General features: G+C 37.1%; 1 protein-coding gene across 1 annotated transcript; it reads left to right on the top strand.

Moving 5' to 3' along the window:
• Positions 1-1,499: 1,499 nt before the first annotated feature.
• Positions 1,500-15,870, top strand: LOC140150612 (uncharacterized). The gene is made up of 6 exons (XM_072172663.1): positions 1,500-1,957; positions 3,426-3,609; positions 7,792-8,131; positions 9,080-9,376; positions 9,787-9,948; positions 14,038-15,870. Exons 1-6 carry the CDS (start codon positions 1,597-1,599, stop codon positions 14,173-14,175), a joined length of 1,482 nt encoding a protein of 493 aa, XP_072028764.1. The 5' UTR covers positions 1,500-1,596; the 3' UTR covers positions 14,176-15,870.
• Positions 15,871-18,175: the final 2,305 nt, after the last annotated feature.

The raw sequence follows: 18,175 nt of genomic DNA, 5'->3' as shown, positions 1-18,175 counted from the left end.
TGACGAACAATATTCCCCTGGTAAGATAAACTGTATCATTGTGTGTTTGTTTTGCAGGTTGATAGATCCTAGAGAAGTAGGCGCAATTGGAAATGATTTATTTCCGATTGAGCTTGCGAATTAGGAAATAAGTCTGCTTGTTCTCTGTTGGCAACGCGCAGTTTCCAGTGAGCGGCTCTTTTCAGAGCCACCAGTAGGCAAGTAAAGTTGCAAGTTATCAAGAACAATAACGGAAGTATGATTGTATTAAGTACGCTATTCTACCGTTTCCGCATACACGATTAACTTGATACAAATACCTTTACAATACTTGACTCATGAAGACAAACATGTCCTTATTTGGGGGGTCTCCGAAACACCTTCAGTCCGAACCACCGCTAGTCCGAATTTAGGGTTAGGTTTAGGGTTTAGCGTAGCGTTAGGTAAGCTTAAAATTCGGACTAGCGGTGGTTTGGACTGACAGGGTTTCGGACTAACGGGGTGTTCCCCATATCTGAAGAGGTAGGCCGATTGACCGGGCTAATCGGTTATAGTTGGTGAGCCGGGGTGTTGAGAAGTGCTACCCCGAAAACTTCGTAGCTTTTGATGAAAGACGAGTAAGGAAGAGGGAAAGAAAGAGAAGGAGAGATGTGAAAACAGTAGAAATTCCCCTCTGGGGATGATCTGAACCATGGTACAATGTACACTACTTGAAAGCCACCATCCCAGCAAGCGTTCTTAAAACGTTTATTCAAATCGGTCTAATTACATTTAAATGTCGGGTTTTATACAGATCATGAATACGTTTTAAAATGTTATTTTCCAAACATTTCTGCAAAATATTTTTCCACAGTTAATTAAATAACATTCTGTTAGAATGTTTTGCATCACGTTTATTTTCAAAATTGTTTTATAATGTTATCATTATCAAAACGTTTTTATGTAAAGGCACGTTACATAACCCGACATTTATACCTTTTCTGTAAAACGCCGTTCTCTGGGAGGCGATCAAGATTTAGGGACCGTTCCCAAACACTTGTTAGGGGCCTGATGCAAAAGGGAGGGGGCTTAAAGTTTTGACCATCCTATAGGCCTAGGGGAAATTGATAACAAATTTTCCCGCGAAAATTGAGTTGGGCCTATATGCTTTTCTATGGGGTTGACCCATAATTTGCATGTCAAAAAGGCCGGCAAAAAGGGGAGGGGCTGAAATTGTTGAGATCTGAGGGGCGGGGGGGGGGGCGTGAGAAATTTTCGTGATGAAATGTTTTTGCATCAGGCTCCCCTAACAAGACCGTGTTTGTGAACGGTCCCTTAGAACGAACTGATTACCAGTGATTACAGTATATATCTGTAGTCTGTAGGCCTAAAGACGTCTAGCGCACTAACGGGATGGAAATAACATTAAGACACCGATGTCCTCATAGTTCATAGCCCAGAGCGTCGTAGCTTATATAACTATTCACTCGAGTTATATATATCCAGTTATATAAATATATAATTATTCACCATTCATTCGAATTTATACTTACACATTTGGGCTTTCATGCTTGGACGTGGTGGATGTAGTTTGCACGGGGGTTTGCAATACACTAATCAGCTCAAAATTTAAGCAAAATGGCTTTTTTACCATCAATTTTCATAAATATTTTGGTTATTACCTACCTTACAAATGATCTCGTGAAAGTTGGTGCTGTTTACACGGTAGTTCGGCCTCCTATCCACGAAATAGGCCCAGAAGCTGCTTTAATATCCATACCTGGAGAGTTTATCGCAGGGGAAGCATATGAGCCCCTTTGTATCGAGATTCAGAAGGCTACACCGCTGAAGTTATGGATTGGTTTGACATCCGGGTATCCTTTAAAATTACCCAACCCGATTGCTGTTAGTAATGCGATAGATACAGCCATACTCGATTTGCACGCAGCTGGGATGAGTTTGGATGCACCAATCTTTGTAGGAGCACATTGTGTAGGAGGTATGTATACTACTACGATGTTATGATAATTATTTATTAACTTCTGGTATTTGAGAAAACAAGGATTTGAAAAAAAAATCACTTTCAAGTGTTTTGTGAAACTCTAGTCGGTTTCTTGAATCATGGCTATAGATTCCCAAGCCAGCAGGCTTACATGTAAGTCCAATTAGTCCTTACAATTCCCCATCGTACATCACCTATAGATAGATAAATCAATAAAATGGATCCACCATTGGTATGGCTATCCTTCTGGCTTTGGAAGCCTGACCACGGGCCAGCTAATCTTCGAGAAATCGGACCTAAGTGATTAATCTTCGTAATCTTAAAATAAAGGTAAAGATGCTGGGTTTACGTGAATGCCAATTTTTTTTAAATAAAAATAAAAATCGAAATACGAAAAGACCAAACGACCCCGCCCGGGAAACGTTTAAAAACGTCGAACTATAAAACGACCATTACCATGATTACTGCAATCCTCGTCAAAATGTGTTAGGATACTAATGGAAAACTTGCGCTTATATATTTTAGCCTTATTTCCGGATATTTGTTGACGGAAATTGATGTGTTTTAAAACCAGTTACTTTGGGGACAAATTAATACATAAAATGTAAGATAATTTGTAGACATAATAACCGACTTTAATCATTATTCCATCTTCAGAAGATAGCAAGCACATACAATGTAATTATTGACTATGCATCAAAATACCCCGTGACTAGAAACGAACAGTTAATGTCGAGAAAATTAGCATCAACCTTTCAAATACAATCCTCGTCAAAATGTGTTCGAACACTTAGGCCTAATACTTATGGAAAACGTGCACTATAATATTATGGCCTTATTTCCGCCATTTCTAAAACGAACGTTTCTTTAGTCATGTTGGTGTCAAGCCTAAACCTTTTCCCAACGTCCCAACACTTATCCTTCACCACCAAGATAGGGGTGCGCGCTTGACCAAAAAAGTAGGATTCATGCGTTGATCGGAGGAGTGGGGTGGCTAATTATCCAATCAAAAGTGTCCCCAGCAAATACAAAACGTTTTCGACATCATTCGCAAAAGGTTAGAAAAGGTTGTCAGAAAACGTTTAAATGCCGGGTTATATAAAGGGTATATAGAGGTTATCCACTTCACTCATGTGTGACTTCTAACAAAAGGCGCTGGTTCCCGTAGCATTCCTCGTTCAAACCAATTCAATGCACGACCTCGGAGTTACCTGCATGACTGACTTTGGCGGGCTTTTTTGAAACAGTCATGGTTGCACAAGCATGTAGGCCTACTTCTTTTGAAAGTCCTAAACAAGGTATAGCAGTCGTTGATAGGATATGCAGCGTATAGAACATGGATAACCTCTATTAAGAGTATAAAATGTTTTCATAACATTAAAAAACAATTTTTTGATATAATCTACTGACTCTTGACCAACATTGTGGCGTAATGTACGGCGCTTTGATTCTGTTTGCATTTCAGGTATCTTTGCCCAAGCGGTAATAACCAAGGAACCAGACAGGTATGCTGGTTTGCTTTTATGGGCTGCCTATCTGACAAATGGGACATCAGCATATGATTTGGGCGCATATCCAACACCGGTGTTAACCCTTTCGGGCGATTTGGATGGCAACACTAGAATGACACGAATTGGAAGGACATTCAGGTATTAATTAAATACAATTTATTGTAAAAGTATACGAATAGGCCTACTGTTCGTGCCTATACATTTCAAGTTACGGCTTTTTGACGCCAAAAGATTTTTTTTCCAATTTTATCAATGTATTGAAAAAAAACCGCCCAAAAAACCAATGTAAAAGTAGGCCCTACTCGAACATCTGGTACAAACTTCACAAAACAAAATCACTCATATAAACTTATGTAACAAAATAACAGAAACAAGAAATGTCTTTAAAAAAGACAATGCCTCCAAGATACCAGTGGACACCTTTTGTTATTAGTTAAGGAGATACTTATAATGCTAGCTTTAATCTTTTTTAAGGTAGGCCTACCGCTATTTGATATAGATTTTTGTCTGATTAAAATATGTGAGTCCATTTTCTCCTAATACAAGACTGAAAATTTTATTTTAATCGGATATTCGGTTACCAAAATATGGCCTGTCAAAATGGAGCGAAACCAAGTCGTTGGCAACAACTTTCTTTTATTTTGTTATGCAATGTTGTCAGGTAGGCCTTATTTTCTAATTATATATATGCAAGAATTATGCAAAGTAAAATTTTCAGATAGGCTACAAAATAAGATATAAAACCCATGGATGCATTTGGCAAATTTGAACACCACTGCAACAGTCCGACACACCGCTAGTCCGAATCTAAAAACACTTTAACAGTCCGACACACCCCTAGTCCGAAATACACTGCGCTAGTCCGAGTCTGGAAAACACTTCGTCAGTCCGAAACTGCAGAAAACCAAAGCGGCAGTCCGAATCTGAAAATTGCAGCGCTGGTCCGAATCTGAAATTACGGCGCTAGTCCGAATATCGGACTAGCGCAGTGTTTCCGAAATGCAGATTCGGAGTAGCGCCATGTTTTGCAAATTCGGACTAGCGCAGTGGTTTTCAGTTTCGGACTGGCAGAGTGTTTTTTAGATACTGCCAACTGCCAAGGGCTAGTAAAGGACTAGCCCCGGGCCTAGCCCTAGACTAGTCATGCTAGCATCATGCACTCAGTCATGTACTACACATAACTGTGCGACATACAATGTAGATTTGACACGGGTTCTGTTTTGTATTTTAATTGAGGTCAAATTCATGAACTTACCATTTAAATGTTGATATCAAGATGAACAGAAATAAATAATCCATTCTACTTTCTAGTCATAAACCGGCACGGATCTCACTGTTTAGTGTCATGTATGGTCACTGATGGTATATGGTCATGAGTTTGCAATATTGAAATTGTTATTGAAATCAGTTTGCTAGCCCCGGGCCTAGCCCTATACTAGTCATATCGTCGGTCGCAACACATAGTGGCGTATAGCCATTTTCCAAATTTTCCGTTTCACATAGTGGCGTATAGGTTTAGAACTAGCTAATATCCTATAATAATTATTCCTTGTTATCTATTAAAGATACAGTTTAATAGCTTGAACCTTTAACTTAAATTTCAAATGGAATCGGGCCACTGAGAGATAACAGTGGAGGAGTATCGACTCCATTACTGGTAGCATATCCTTCAAAAACGTTTTGCTCGGAGACGTATTTTGTCCTTCACGTACGCTACTATGTGTTGCGACCGACGATATGCTAGCATCATGCACAACACATAATTGTGCGACATACAATGTAGATTTGACATTGAGGTCAAACTCATGAACTTACCATTTAAATGTTGATATCAAGATGAACATAAATAAATAATCCATTCTACTTTCTAGTCATAAACCGGCACGGATCTCACTGTTTAGTGTAATGTATGGTCACTGTCACTGATGGTCATGAGTTTGCAATATTGAAATTGTTATTGAAATCAGATAAAAGTAACATGATTGTACTGAAATGTAAGTTATAAACATTCTTCCTGCTGTCCAGCGGGTATGAACTATTATTATGATGTAGCATGTAGACACGATGATTGCGGCCTAGTCGAGCCTAGCATGCTAGCCTGCATGTCAGTCGGTCTGCTGACTCGCCGCAAAAATACCTCCAATTTTGCACAAAACAATCCATGATGTCAAATTATCACATCCAAAGTGTCGCCATGATCGTCAGCTTCAACTTCTCCAGCCAAAGTTTTTCCATTGATAATCAGGTTTCATGTAATCATGAAATTAAACCTTGTTTAATGTGTATTCCCATTGCCACACACAGCATAACGGTTGTCCGACTTGATTTCTACGATATTGCTGATGTGATGAGGCTGCAATCCATAATTAAATACCGAATTAAAAAAATACTAGTTTGCGTCTGACGTCAGGACAAAGGCGCGCTGTGATTGGTTGCTGACCTGCGCAGTATGGCATTTTTGGTCTGGTTGACAGGACGGCATACGCAAGCTAGTCTTTTTAATTCGGTCTTCAATTATACAATATATGACTTTAAAAAAATTCTAATGCATAATTCATGAGCTAGATAGACCCGCACCATTGGCGCCACGTGCTAGGTGTTTCTAGAATCCCTATAGAATAAGATTAATTGTAATGCTAATTTATTGCACATGCTGAGGAAGCGTGATTACCTTTATGAACATTCGGAAATGGCGATAGGCGAATTTATGTATGGCGCAAAGAGGTGGGGGATATATATTGGGCTCTCGATATTGGGCGGAAATTAGAGTACTTGTCAGAATATAAATTTGTACAATCGGCCTACATGCCGCGCAATGTGCGGCATTTTAGGTGAAAATTTCAAAGCATACTACCTCCTGCGGAGGCAGAAAAATGATTAGGATAATTTTTGTACATTGTAAATCCGGCTAAGCCTGACCTGCCGTAGGCCTACGTGTTTCAAACTTATAAAAAACATGCAATGCTCGCAACAGCTACGTTTAGGGGATTTGTTTGTAGAACATTGTGAGCGTATGTATAATTTGGGTCTGAGGAGACATTGGCACATGCACCCCCCCCCCCCATACACTTTATGGAAAAATTTGTCACCTTTTGCCCTTTTCAGGCATTGCCCAATGTCCCCGGGAATGTCACCCACATTTTACAAGACGCTGCATGTTGGCAAAAAGGTACATTCTAGCAGTAAAAATGGGTAGTGGTGCATCGTACCTCCGTCAGTTTATACAAAATGTAAATACCATTCGTGAAATGTTCTGAGGGTATACCGCTATTTCCTGAAGGTATTTTAAACACGTTATTTTACTTTCTCTTGTACGCCTTCTAATGGGGAAAACACACTTACCCTCCCTTGAGCTGGTGATGGGGAAACACCCACACCAACCAACAATAGGCCTAACCACCAACCAATAACAACACATTTTTTAAATTTTTTTTATTTGATTTTATTTGTTCGGATTTAATTTGATAACCCTTTATGATCCAAGAAACACTCTCTTTTTAAGCTTGATTCAGTGGGTTTTTTTTGAACACAGGGACTGGTTGGGAACAGTCAGGGGTTCGAAACTGGCTGCAAGATATATGCAGAGAGGCGTCACAGGTATGGTTCTCAGATACACGGGACCGACTAAGCTTCTATTCATCTGTTGTGTCCGATTTGAGCGTTGAAATGTTTGAAAATGTTGCCAATCAAGTATTCATAAATTGTACCATCAATGTCCAGTTTCCGAAATTGGGTGACTTGTGTTAGGTAGGTGTGAAATATAACGACGTTTTTATTCTTGAAAGTCAATATCCAGGCAAATCTCCACTCCCAGGAATTGAACCCAGGACCTCATTCACCAAATGCAAGTACCAGTGGCGTAGCGTCATAGGGCACGGCATCGATCTGAAAAATTTGAAAATTCCATAAGAAGATTTTCCAAAAGCGGCTTATTTTGAGGCTTGATGATGACCCACGCTACGCCACTGGCAAGTACGGCCTACCCTAACTATTAGGCCACACTCTCCCGCTCCCCAATGAAGCTCTGTACTTTATCAGTTTATTAGATTATCATTCAATTACGAAATATTTTTTTTTTTATTATATCTACTCATACAACTACACGAACAAGATTTTATCAGAAATTTCAGTAATAGAAACGATTGCGTATTGTACGCATGGACAAAAATTATGTGCGATATAACGCATGTATACCTGCACGAATGTATTATCTGTCATATACTTATTGTACAATGCTTCGTTCATTATTTCAGCGCTGTTTTTTGGTTTTTTTTTTTTTTTTTCTTTCTTTTTTTATTGCCTTTTTTTATTTATCTGCAGAGAACTCTCAGCACTCGTTACCTCGGATCCGACAGCTGTTTATACCAAACCTGTTATTCTTGCTAGCGGTGTTAATCACGGACAGTATGCGTCCGGAGAACTGCCGCCTAACGTACTTGAAAGTGACATCCCTTCTGACCTGTCGCTACATGATGCTCACATGCGCATTGCTAACATTTGTAGCGTTTTCATGGTCGTGACCACGGACCCATCAGCGGCTAAGGCTAAGACAATGCTACGCAAATATGTTTCATTAACGAACACAACATTTGAGCCGTTGTTTGAAGCTCGGGATTTGGAAGCTTCTGGTGAAATATGTGACTGGGCAATTCAAGCACAGGTATTTAAAATCCAACCTTTCACTTAAGAAAGTCTCTGGCAATCACAACATTATGCCATATATTAGAAAAAAACTTATCAAGCCCGGTGCAAGAGGTTTTACTAAAAGAAAAAAAAACACAAAAAAAACACAACATATTAAAACGAATACGGTGTTAAAACACGCTTATACCGGTACCGGGCACCAAAATTGTCTGGACAATAATCATGATAATGACCCAGTAATACAATGAAGGCTGACGACAATTAAGCACTAATAAATATGACGTCATTGCCCTTGCAATTTCGACGCGGGAATTTTGAATATCGCGTGTTGAGAGCCAGTTGTTTTCATTCGATTTTATAGCCAATATGAATTTGTTTTAAATAAAAACATGTGATTCGTGATCGATAATTATTTTTCTAAGGCATAATGTTGTGATTGTCGGAGTCTTCCTTTAACCTCTGGATACAAAATAGGGTATAACTTGAGTCCGATTGTCATGATTACAGCGGGAACGATGGCTTAATTAGCGACACGTAAATAGGGCCTAAAATATTATAAAATGCTATGAAAGTTTTAATTTAAATATACATATGAATTTTTATGGATGATCTCAATCTGAAATGAACAGAAAAGTTTTAAAAATAAAGTTCTCATTCAAAAGATAGCCTCTCTCTGTACCACTATACTTTTTGTATAAATGTAACAATAGTAGAATAACAATTATATTTTAATCACGGATTCAAATATTTTCTAGGGAGACTCCCGTTTTAATGTTTGGAGATTTAGCCAACATAACTGGCAAAACAACTTTATAGATTAAATAAATTTTGCTTGTATGTACACGTACGCATTTTTGGGGATGGTTTCAAGCATCAACCGCCAGTTGTTAGGCCAGTCGGCATTCGACCTGCAGTTGATTTTGAAGCCATCCCTGACATTATTTCGATTTTGAAATTCTTACAGGAAATGGTAGCAAGCATTCCATTCAAATATCAACGCATCCTCAACATAACTAGTCAGTTGTACCCAGACGAAGAAGAATTTATACGCTCCAAACCTTCTGTTGTCAAAGATAAACATGGCGATGTCTTGGCCTCTGCCACAGCCAAGGTTTATTTGCCATTTAATCCCATAGATTTTTCAAAGATTAAAGAATCTGCCGACCAGATTATGGTGAAGACTAAGAATCAGAAAGCTGTTGAAAGAGTTTTAGGAAATGGGACTTATGGTCACATGAGAACATGCCGAGAAATAAACCAGGTGAGAAGATTCCCGGACGAGATTAGTGTAAAATAATGTTAATATTTAGTGTAGAACCACCTCTAGACTTCTAATGCATAGGACAAAAGTGTTCAGGATTACTGAAGAAGGGAAAACGCGCAGCGCGTATAATAACCAAATTTATATCCGATTTTAATGCTCAAGATACTTGCCATACGGCTGATGAGCAGTGGAGCGTGAAACTGTCTTATTTACATAACAAGGAATAGAGAGCAAAAGCCCTTAATAGCAAGTTAATGTTCATCCGGTTTCTGGTAAGGTGGTAAGAGCCACGTGAATCAATTAAAACGAAAACAAAATACTTGAAACAACCTATTGTACGCCTAAAGGCTTTCCAATTTACTATACGTTTTGAAAATTACGCTATGTTTTTATCTTTATTATTCTAGGAAGCCTTAAGATGGGCGTTGAGAAGAGCATCATCGGAGGCTCGCAATAGATACATAACCAGGGGAAGAGATATGCTGTTTGGCAAAGATCGAGAAGCCAATGGCTTTAAATGGCTCTTATATTCGCTGGAGTACGAATACACTGCTGAGGGTGATCTAGTGGTAGGCCTATGTTCCTTCATAATCTATTAAATACCTTAGGGACCGTTCACAAACACTTGTAAGGGGGGGGGGGTGATGCAAAACAATTTCATCGCGAATATTTTTCGGGGCCCCCTTTACAGACCTCAAATATTTCAGCCCCCCCCCCTTTTTTTTGACATAAAATGGGTCAACCCCATAGAAAAGCATATAAACTTGCCCCCCCCCCCCTTAGGAGGGTCAAAAAATTTCAGGGCCCCCTTTTGCATCAGGCCCCCTAACAAGTGAATATAGGGATCTCCGGTTTCCTCCTGCTTTCAAAATTGGTGATTAGTTGTTTCGTTATCAAAAACGTCCTTCACCCAATGGAATTTGGGGAGCTGCAGAAAATGGGTGGATGTTACAATCTAAGTGCGGATAGGTTTGCGCTAGGTTCGGCTGCAACTAGCCTAGTTGATGCGATCTGATTGTGATGATTCACCACGCAGCGAAATTACAGCGCTTTGAATCCTCTGGAAAAAGCGCTATATAAATTCCGAAATTTATTTATTTATTTTTTAATATATGAATACAAAAGCCACCCAACCAAGTCCATACTTTGGCCAAATTGAGTTAAGCATGGGAAAGTGTTGCTATACATAGGCCTGTCATATGTATGAAAGAACAACTCAAATTCATCCTCTGTGTCTATTGAGCATGTGAAAAATAGCATGTATGAAAGAATCAACCCAAGTCCATGATTTGAATCTTGTAACACATTGATTGAAATCCAGTATGTATAAAAGTCCACTTGTAACATCTTCATTGCTGGAGACTGACTTTTGAAAAAAAAATGGGTTTAATCAAGGAAAGTGCGTGGTTTATATTATGGCAGAATGCTTATCAACATTATACATAGCTGTGTGCTTTATTTCTTAATTATCTTACTAGTGGTAATCTCATTCCAACATTATTGTCTTTGTATATGATTTAAAAAACCACCCATGTCCAGAATTTAAAATGAACCCCACGAAGTCCCTGAAATGCTAATCGTCATACCTAATACAGTTTAACCCACCCATTTGCACGTACAACTTACCATATTGACCAGATAATTCTAACTGAAGGAATTAAAATGATACACAGGTTTTTTTCTCAAAATCACTTCCCATGGACTTGGGTGGGTTTTGGATTCATGTATTCATGTGTTTGTGAACGGTCCCTTATATGATTGTATTTTCCCCTTTTGCATCAGGCCCTCTAACAAGTGTTTGTGAACGGTCCCTTATATGATTGTATTTTCAAAAAGATGTTACTGTATGTTCTTTAAAAGGATTTTAACATACACACCACTCTCACACACACACCCCCACTCCCCTGCCCCTTGCTCTACACCTACCCACCATCCATTCTTATCAATATCAATTCTCGCTATTCGCAATAAGAGGCGCCGCCAGCTGGTTTGCGATGTAATCGTGATGTATCATGGGAAAAGGTCGACATCAAGTCCGCGCAATACGAATATTACCATGCTATTACATAGGAACACGTGACAATATTTTTTAGTTTGTCAAAATAAAGGTGTTACACGCGAATCGATACTCAATAATACTTAATAATGTGATTTGAAATGTGCACAATTAATTTTTTCTCTATCGATTTGCGTGTAATACCGTTATATTGACAAACTAAAAAATATTGTCACGTGTTCCTATGTAATAGCATGGTAATATTCGTATTGCGCGGACTTGGATGTCGACCTTTTCCCATGATACATCACGATTTTCCCATGATACATCACGATTACATCGCAAACCGCTGGCGGCGCCCTTATTGTGAATAGCGAGAATTCACCTTTTCGGTAATTTGCGAGTACACCTGAGACCTCGTCATTTGGCGTCACGCCGATCAGCGCCGATGCGCACATCGTTTAATCGAACATCGTTACTGCGCATTGCAAGTCGGCGTGACGTCAAATGACGAATTCTCAGGTGTCCTCGCAAAGGCTTATGGGATTTACCGAAAAGGTGAATAAAGTGGCAATGAAAGCGATTTTGTATATCCCGAAATCCTATGCTAATCAAACCCAAGCCGAAACTACGTCATTATAGTACAGGAGCAGCAACCTGAAAAAAATGACTTCGTTCACCCCCCACTACATACAAGGTTTGACACCATAGGTAGCCTAGTTAGTATGGACCCTCTAGATCACTGTTAGGTAGGTAGTGGACTCAAATTGTGGTATCACTTTTTTTTACAGGTCATTTTATGTATGGACGTATAATCGCATAAAATCACAAAAAATAGGACAAAATTAAGGGGAAGGGGAGATATAAACTCCAAGAACTCAAATTTTACTCGTGATTTTGAATTCATTTTGGTATCAATATGTAGCTAAATGATTTTCCTAACTTTCTAGTATTATTTTTAAACAAAAACAGGTTTCATTTGAGCATATTTGGAAGTATATAGTCCATATGAGTGCTAATCTGATTTTTTAAAACCATATGTGTAAAGTTTGACATTGGCCTCAAATCTCACAACTATACCACTTTATATTTTCAAAATTGATTCAGTTTCCATTTTTAATTTTGTAATTTAAATTTTAATGTTTTATTTTGTTTTTAATGTTAAGCATATCAAGGGAAACATTATTGTAACAGTTCCAATCATTATAATATGTATGAGTTCGTTGGGGTGTCTGGGACGAGGTGTGGGGGTGCTGGGTGTACATAGGGTATGTGTGGGGGTGAGGGGATGAATGTGTGTGCATGAATATGTCACTACACTGCACCAACTTCCATTTACACAATCCGTTAAGTTTCCATTGATGTAATATTTTGAATATTTATGTGTAGGACGTGAGTAACCACTGGGAAAAGGACAACAATAATAAAAAAATTAAAAAAAACCCAACAAAAACTGATGTTGATTTCCCTCGTATATTAGAATAACATAGAAAAATATTAAGGGGTAGGGGGAAATAAATCATCAGAACTCAATATTTTACTCATAATATTGACTTCATCTTGGTATTAGTTCTATTCAATTCAATTCAATATGTATATCTAATTGATTGTTCTAACTTTTTAGTATTATTTTAAAGCAAAGCGACCATTAGTTGTCAGGTAGATACACAGAAACTGTGAGAAAAGGGTACGTTTTCTATGTCTAACAGCGTAAATATGACAATATTACGGGGTAGGGGAAATGTAAACTGTCATAACTCAACTTTTACTCATGAAATTGAATTCATCTTGGTATCAAAATATATCCAAGTTATTGGTCTAGCTTTCTAGTATTATTTTAAAGCAAAGCGACCATTAATTGTCAGGCAGATATACAGAAACTGTGAGGAAAAGGTAAATTTTCTATGTCTAACAGCGTAAAATGACAATATTAAGGGGTAGGGGAAATTTGTAACTGCCATAACTCAACTTTTACTCATGAAAATGAATTCATCTTGGTATCAAAATGTATCTAATTGATTGTTCTAACTTTTTAGTATTATTTTATTACGTCAAGGTGCACATCGTTACTGTTGACGCTCGATCCCACCTTGGGATAAGACACGTTGACGTGATCTCGGTTTGTTCGCAAAGGATTCTGGGAAGTTGCTGACCATGAAAATTCAATGCATTTCCTGGGAGATATGTGGCTCAATATTACATGGATGTCTATTACTTTTATTTTTTTCCTAAAGCCATGTTGTAACACGTACTTCCATTTAAAAATAGATTGTGAGTTATTTTCACCATCAGATATGTCCATTTTTAAATTTGACCCGAACAGATCACGTAAAACAAAGACAATCGCTATTTAATACGCAATGCGCATCGTTCTGTCCATCGTGACTGAGTTGGATCCTTTTGATGTGCGTTCAACTAATATTTTGATCACAATAATAAACCGACGAAATACGTAAATTTTGTCAGAAGTACAGCATATTAGGCTTAGATTTTTGTAGGGTATCTTAGTGATCAAGGTACATTACATTAGTGCAAAAATCTCGATTTCTAGATGATGTTGCAATATTGGTTTAAATACAACGATAGTAAAGACATTTGCCTTTGTACATTTGCTATTCTCTAAAATTGAGTACTTATTAATATCCTGTTTTTTTCTCCCTAGGTGACTTCGACATCACTTTACACAGATCCTGATTATCTTACACCAAGATTAGCCGGAATGTACTACTGTAAACTGTTATCACCGTATCGTGCCATGGAATGGATTTACGTGGACAGTCTAAAGCCCTATAACCCTTAGCTTGTAAGGCAACTTCTCCTGAAGCGACCGAAGAGGCGCAAACACCCCGGGCAAACACTCAAACAATCCACCCACCCCCTATGATACGCCATTGGCCAAGTTCTTTTTAAATGCGTAAAAAAAACTTGATGTTAATGCTAATTTGTTGCACATTCTAAGGAAGCCTGCATTACCTTTTTGAAATAGCAGAGTGGGTTTTTTTGTGTAAAAACTGAAGAATCCTATGTATAAAGGAATAAATGAATATTAACTGCACATTATATATAACGATTCGTGATATACAATTGTGGTACAGATGATGCCGTTTAGGAGGCAGAGAATTTTATTTCAATTTTATATACGCCAAAATATTTAGTGAAAATGAAGACTGGAAATGGTAAAAATTTACATAGAACCCCGCCAAAGATAACTGTTACATTGTTATGGTAATCTAATCGTTTATTTTCTGAAATAAACTTTGGGGTTCTATGTAGACTTTTTGAACAAATAATAAAAACCCAGAACGTCTGTACAAGAAAAATGGTTGACTCCATATACTGCTCTGTATCATGATACAGCCACGTGCAGTAGCAGTCCGGCGAGTCAAAATCGATAATGTATTCTGCATGTATATACTATATTTTGATGGATCTGTCAAAGGCACACCATTGACCATACTATTTTACTGAATAAACTGTATTACTATGGGTTCCGTGGGATTTGACATGTCTCTTGACGACATTGGACAATTTTTCATTTTGACCCCTCACGTGACCCCTATGGCCAAATGTCAAAAAAAAAATTGTCAACATTTTTGTCCTCGTCCAATAACTTCAAAACCACCTGTAACTCAATTTCGTCAAAAGTGGACTTACAGTCTTCTTGCGCTCAGATCTTCACTTGACAACGCGACTAATAATATTAGAATAGACGTCAACTTTCGCAACAATTAAAATAAGAGTATATACAGGGTGTATTATAATAGAGTATACAGTTTGAAAAATGACACTAGATCAAAAACAAAAACTACGAGGTATTTGGTTGGTGGCTAAAACAACTCGGTGGCTATTTATGTGAACCGTGAATAAATGCAGTTGCGCGAACAATTAAAATAAAATGAAAATCACAGTTTCACCACTTCCTTTACAGTAATTTATACAATGCCTTGTAGAATTGTTTGGCAATCATGCGACTGCTTTGAAGGACTAAATGGAATGGCCCCTAATATCCCCTGATTTTACACCTCTGGATGTCTTCTTGTGGAGCTATCTGAAATCAAAGGTTATCCTGCAGTTGGTGAACTCCAGAAACACATAATTGCACAAGTTGACATCCCCAGGCAGGATAACTGTTTCCAGATAATGCAATTTGTTTTGTTTTTTAATCCGGAGAGGCCTTTACAAAAAACCCAACATGTATAACAATAGAATACAATACGTGTATTGTTTTGCAATACGGACGATTTGAACTGACCCATGGTATAGAGGTTATCCGTGTTCTATAAGCTGCATATCCTATCAACGACTGCTATACCTTGTTTAGGATTTTCAAAAGAAGTACCTGCATGTGCAATCATGACTGTTTCAAAATAGCCCGCCAAAGTCATGCAAGTAACTCCGAGGTCGTGCATTGAATTGGTTTGAATGAGATACAGTGTGTCCCAGAAAACATTACCGGGCGAATGAATTTAAAAAATAGACATCAGAATCCAAAAATTAGCGTGAAGTCCATCTTAACCCAAAAATGTCAAATATTAAAATAGCTGTAACTTTCAAAATAAATTGAGTAGAAATTTCATTTCTATTGTAGATGTTACATATTACATGGATGTCTAACACTGTGAATAAAAATATCACAGCACAACTCTAAAATATAAAAATAAATGGCAAAAACCATATTTTGTGCTATTTCGGCCATTTTTGAGCTAAAAATGTAATTTTTGCATGGGGAAAAAAATAAATAAAAATATGTCATTATGTCAACCTAGTTATTCTGAACAAAACAGTTAATGATGGTGAATGTCTGTGACCTATAGTTTTTGATCTATGGCCCTTTCAAATTCATATATGGACTAAAATAGCATGTTTTTGTTCAATATTTCCAATATTACGCCAAAAATGGTCCTTTATGGCCATTTTAACCAACTTGTTAGTTTTTGGAAAGTGGGAACTTCACTTAATAATATGAACATGTAATTGTACTTTAATGTTAAGCTATTTCAAGATCCACTAGTATGCCCACTACCGTGGTAGCAGCAATTTTATCTACTTTCAATGCAGTAAAATGATGACTAAAATGATTTTGCTGCATTGAAAGTAGTAAAATTGACGATATAATTGCTTCTGCCATGGAAACCGAGCTACCAGTGGATCTACAACTAGCTTAAAATGAAAGTACTACAATATATCCATAATATATGTGAAGTTCCCACTTTCCAAACACTGAAAATGTTGATAAAATTACAAAAAAGTACCATTTTCAGCCTAATATTGGAAAAATTGACAAAAACTTGCTATTTTAGTCCATATGTGAATTTGAAAGGGCCATAGATCAAAAACTATAGGTCACAGACATTCACCATCATTAACTTTTTTTGTTCAGAATAACTAGGTTGAAATGACATATTTTTTAAATCAAGAAAATATATATTTATTTTTTTTCCCATGCAAAAATTACATTTTTAGGTCAAAAATGGCCAAAATAGCACAAAAATATGGGTTTGCCATTTTTTTAAATTTTAGAGTTGTGCTATGACATTTTTATTCACCAGTGTTGGAAATCCATATGACATGTAACATCTACAATAGAAATGAAATTTCTACTCAATTTATTTTTAAAGTTACAGCTATTTTAATATTTGACAATTTGGGGCAAAAATGGAAAAAAATCACGAAAAACACATTTTAAACCCCAAATAACTCCTAAATGAGTAAAGTAAAACGTGGGAACTTTTTGGATATTAATTCAGACATATATTTACTCTTGATTTGTTATGTTTTTATGTTCTGCCCAAGAGTGGACTACGGAAGTGAAAGATAAATGCCCATGTCCCATAGTCTAAGTGGGGGATGAGGCTGTGGATCACAAAATGCCCTTTTAATAGGATGAATTTTTTATTGACCCTAATTCCATAGCATTACGTGGGATCGACACCAAATGCTTGATACACTATAGTAGAGGCCGAAGATATTGATTTAAATTAAAAATATGTGTAAATAAACGAAATCAATATCAAATATTCTACACACTGTTTCAAAGTGCAAAATCTGACACGTGTTTTTATGGTTTGTGAATAATTTTTATGTATTTTATTTATTTATTTTTGTTTTTGTTTTCAAGACGCAGGTTGGGTTTTCAATACGCACATTGACGCTTATTATATTTTTTCAACACATATATTCTTTTTTTTTTATTTAATGTGATTATTGTCCCTGAGTTTACTATTCTATACAGGGTGTCCCAGAAAAAAATACCGAGTGAATAAAATTGAACGTAAGTCGAGAAATAGACATAAAAATCAAAAAACTTAAATTTTTTATTTGATTCAGTTGACTGGTGCGAAGAAATTAACGATTACATAATGCGCGCATCAATGCAGTTCATTCCAAGTGTGATCAATAGGCGCTTTTTACATACTCGCTCACCGCTTCCTAAAGTTTGTGTATCTCATTAGATTTAGTCCACATTATCTATTTTATAATCCGACGGTGTTATGTTATGCATGCTTTCACTGAAGATGAATAACAGTTCGTCCGAGAAAACTTTGATTCCTGCAATTGGAAGCTTTCCAACTTTAATTCTTTAGGTTGTGCAGATATGTTATATTTTAACTTTCCAAAGAACATTTGAGCCAAGAATGACAATGATCAAGTGCTTACAGCTTTACGTGTGATTTTTGATACCATTCAACGTTAATGTTGAAGTTTTAAAAGATTTAAACTTTGCATTACAATTTCTTGGAAATATTCCAAAAACATAATTATATGTGTGAGAATTTTTTTAAGCCAGCTGGATTTCTTTA

Source organism: Amphiura filiformis, chromosome 4, assembly GCF_039555335.1.
Source record: "Amphiura filiformis chromosome 4, Afil_fr2py, whole genome shotgun sequence".
NCBI classification, from domain to species: domain Eukaryota; kingdom Metazoa; phylum Echinodermata; class Ophiuroidea; order Amphilepidida; family Amphiuridae; genus Amphiura; species Amphiura filiformis.
The sequence above is the reverse complement of the archived record's forward strand: the minus strand, read 5'-3'. Positions and strand labels throughout refer to the sequence as shown.

Excerpts from the sequence above, each read along its gene's own strand:
- LOC140150612 (XM_072172663.1), top strand. The coding sequence starts at position 1,597 with ATGGCTTTTTTACCATCAATTTTCATAAATATTTTGGTTATTACCTAC. Across the intron at positions 3,610-7,791 it reads CGAATTGGAAGGACATTCAG|AGAACTCTCAGCACTCGTTA; the intron begins GTATTAATTAAA and ends ATTTATCTGCAG. Across the intron at positions 9,377-9,786 it reads CATGCCGAGAAATAAACCAG|GAAGCCTTAAGATGGGCGTT; the intron begins GTGAGAAGATTC and ends TTATTATTCTAG.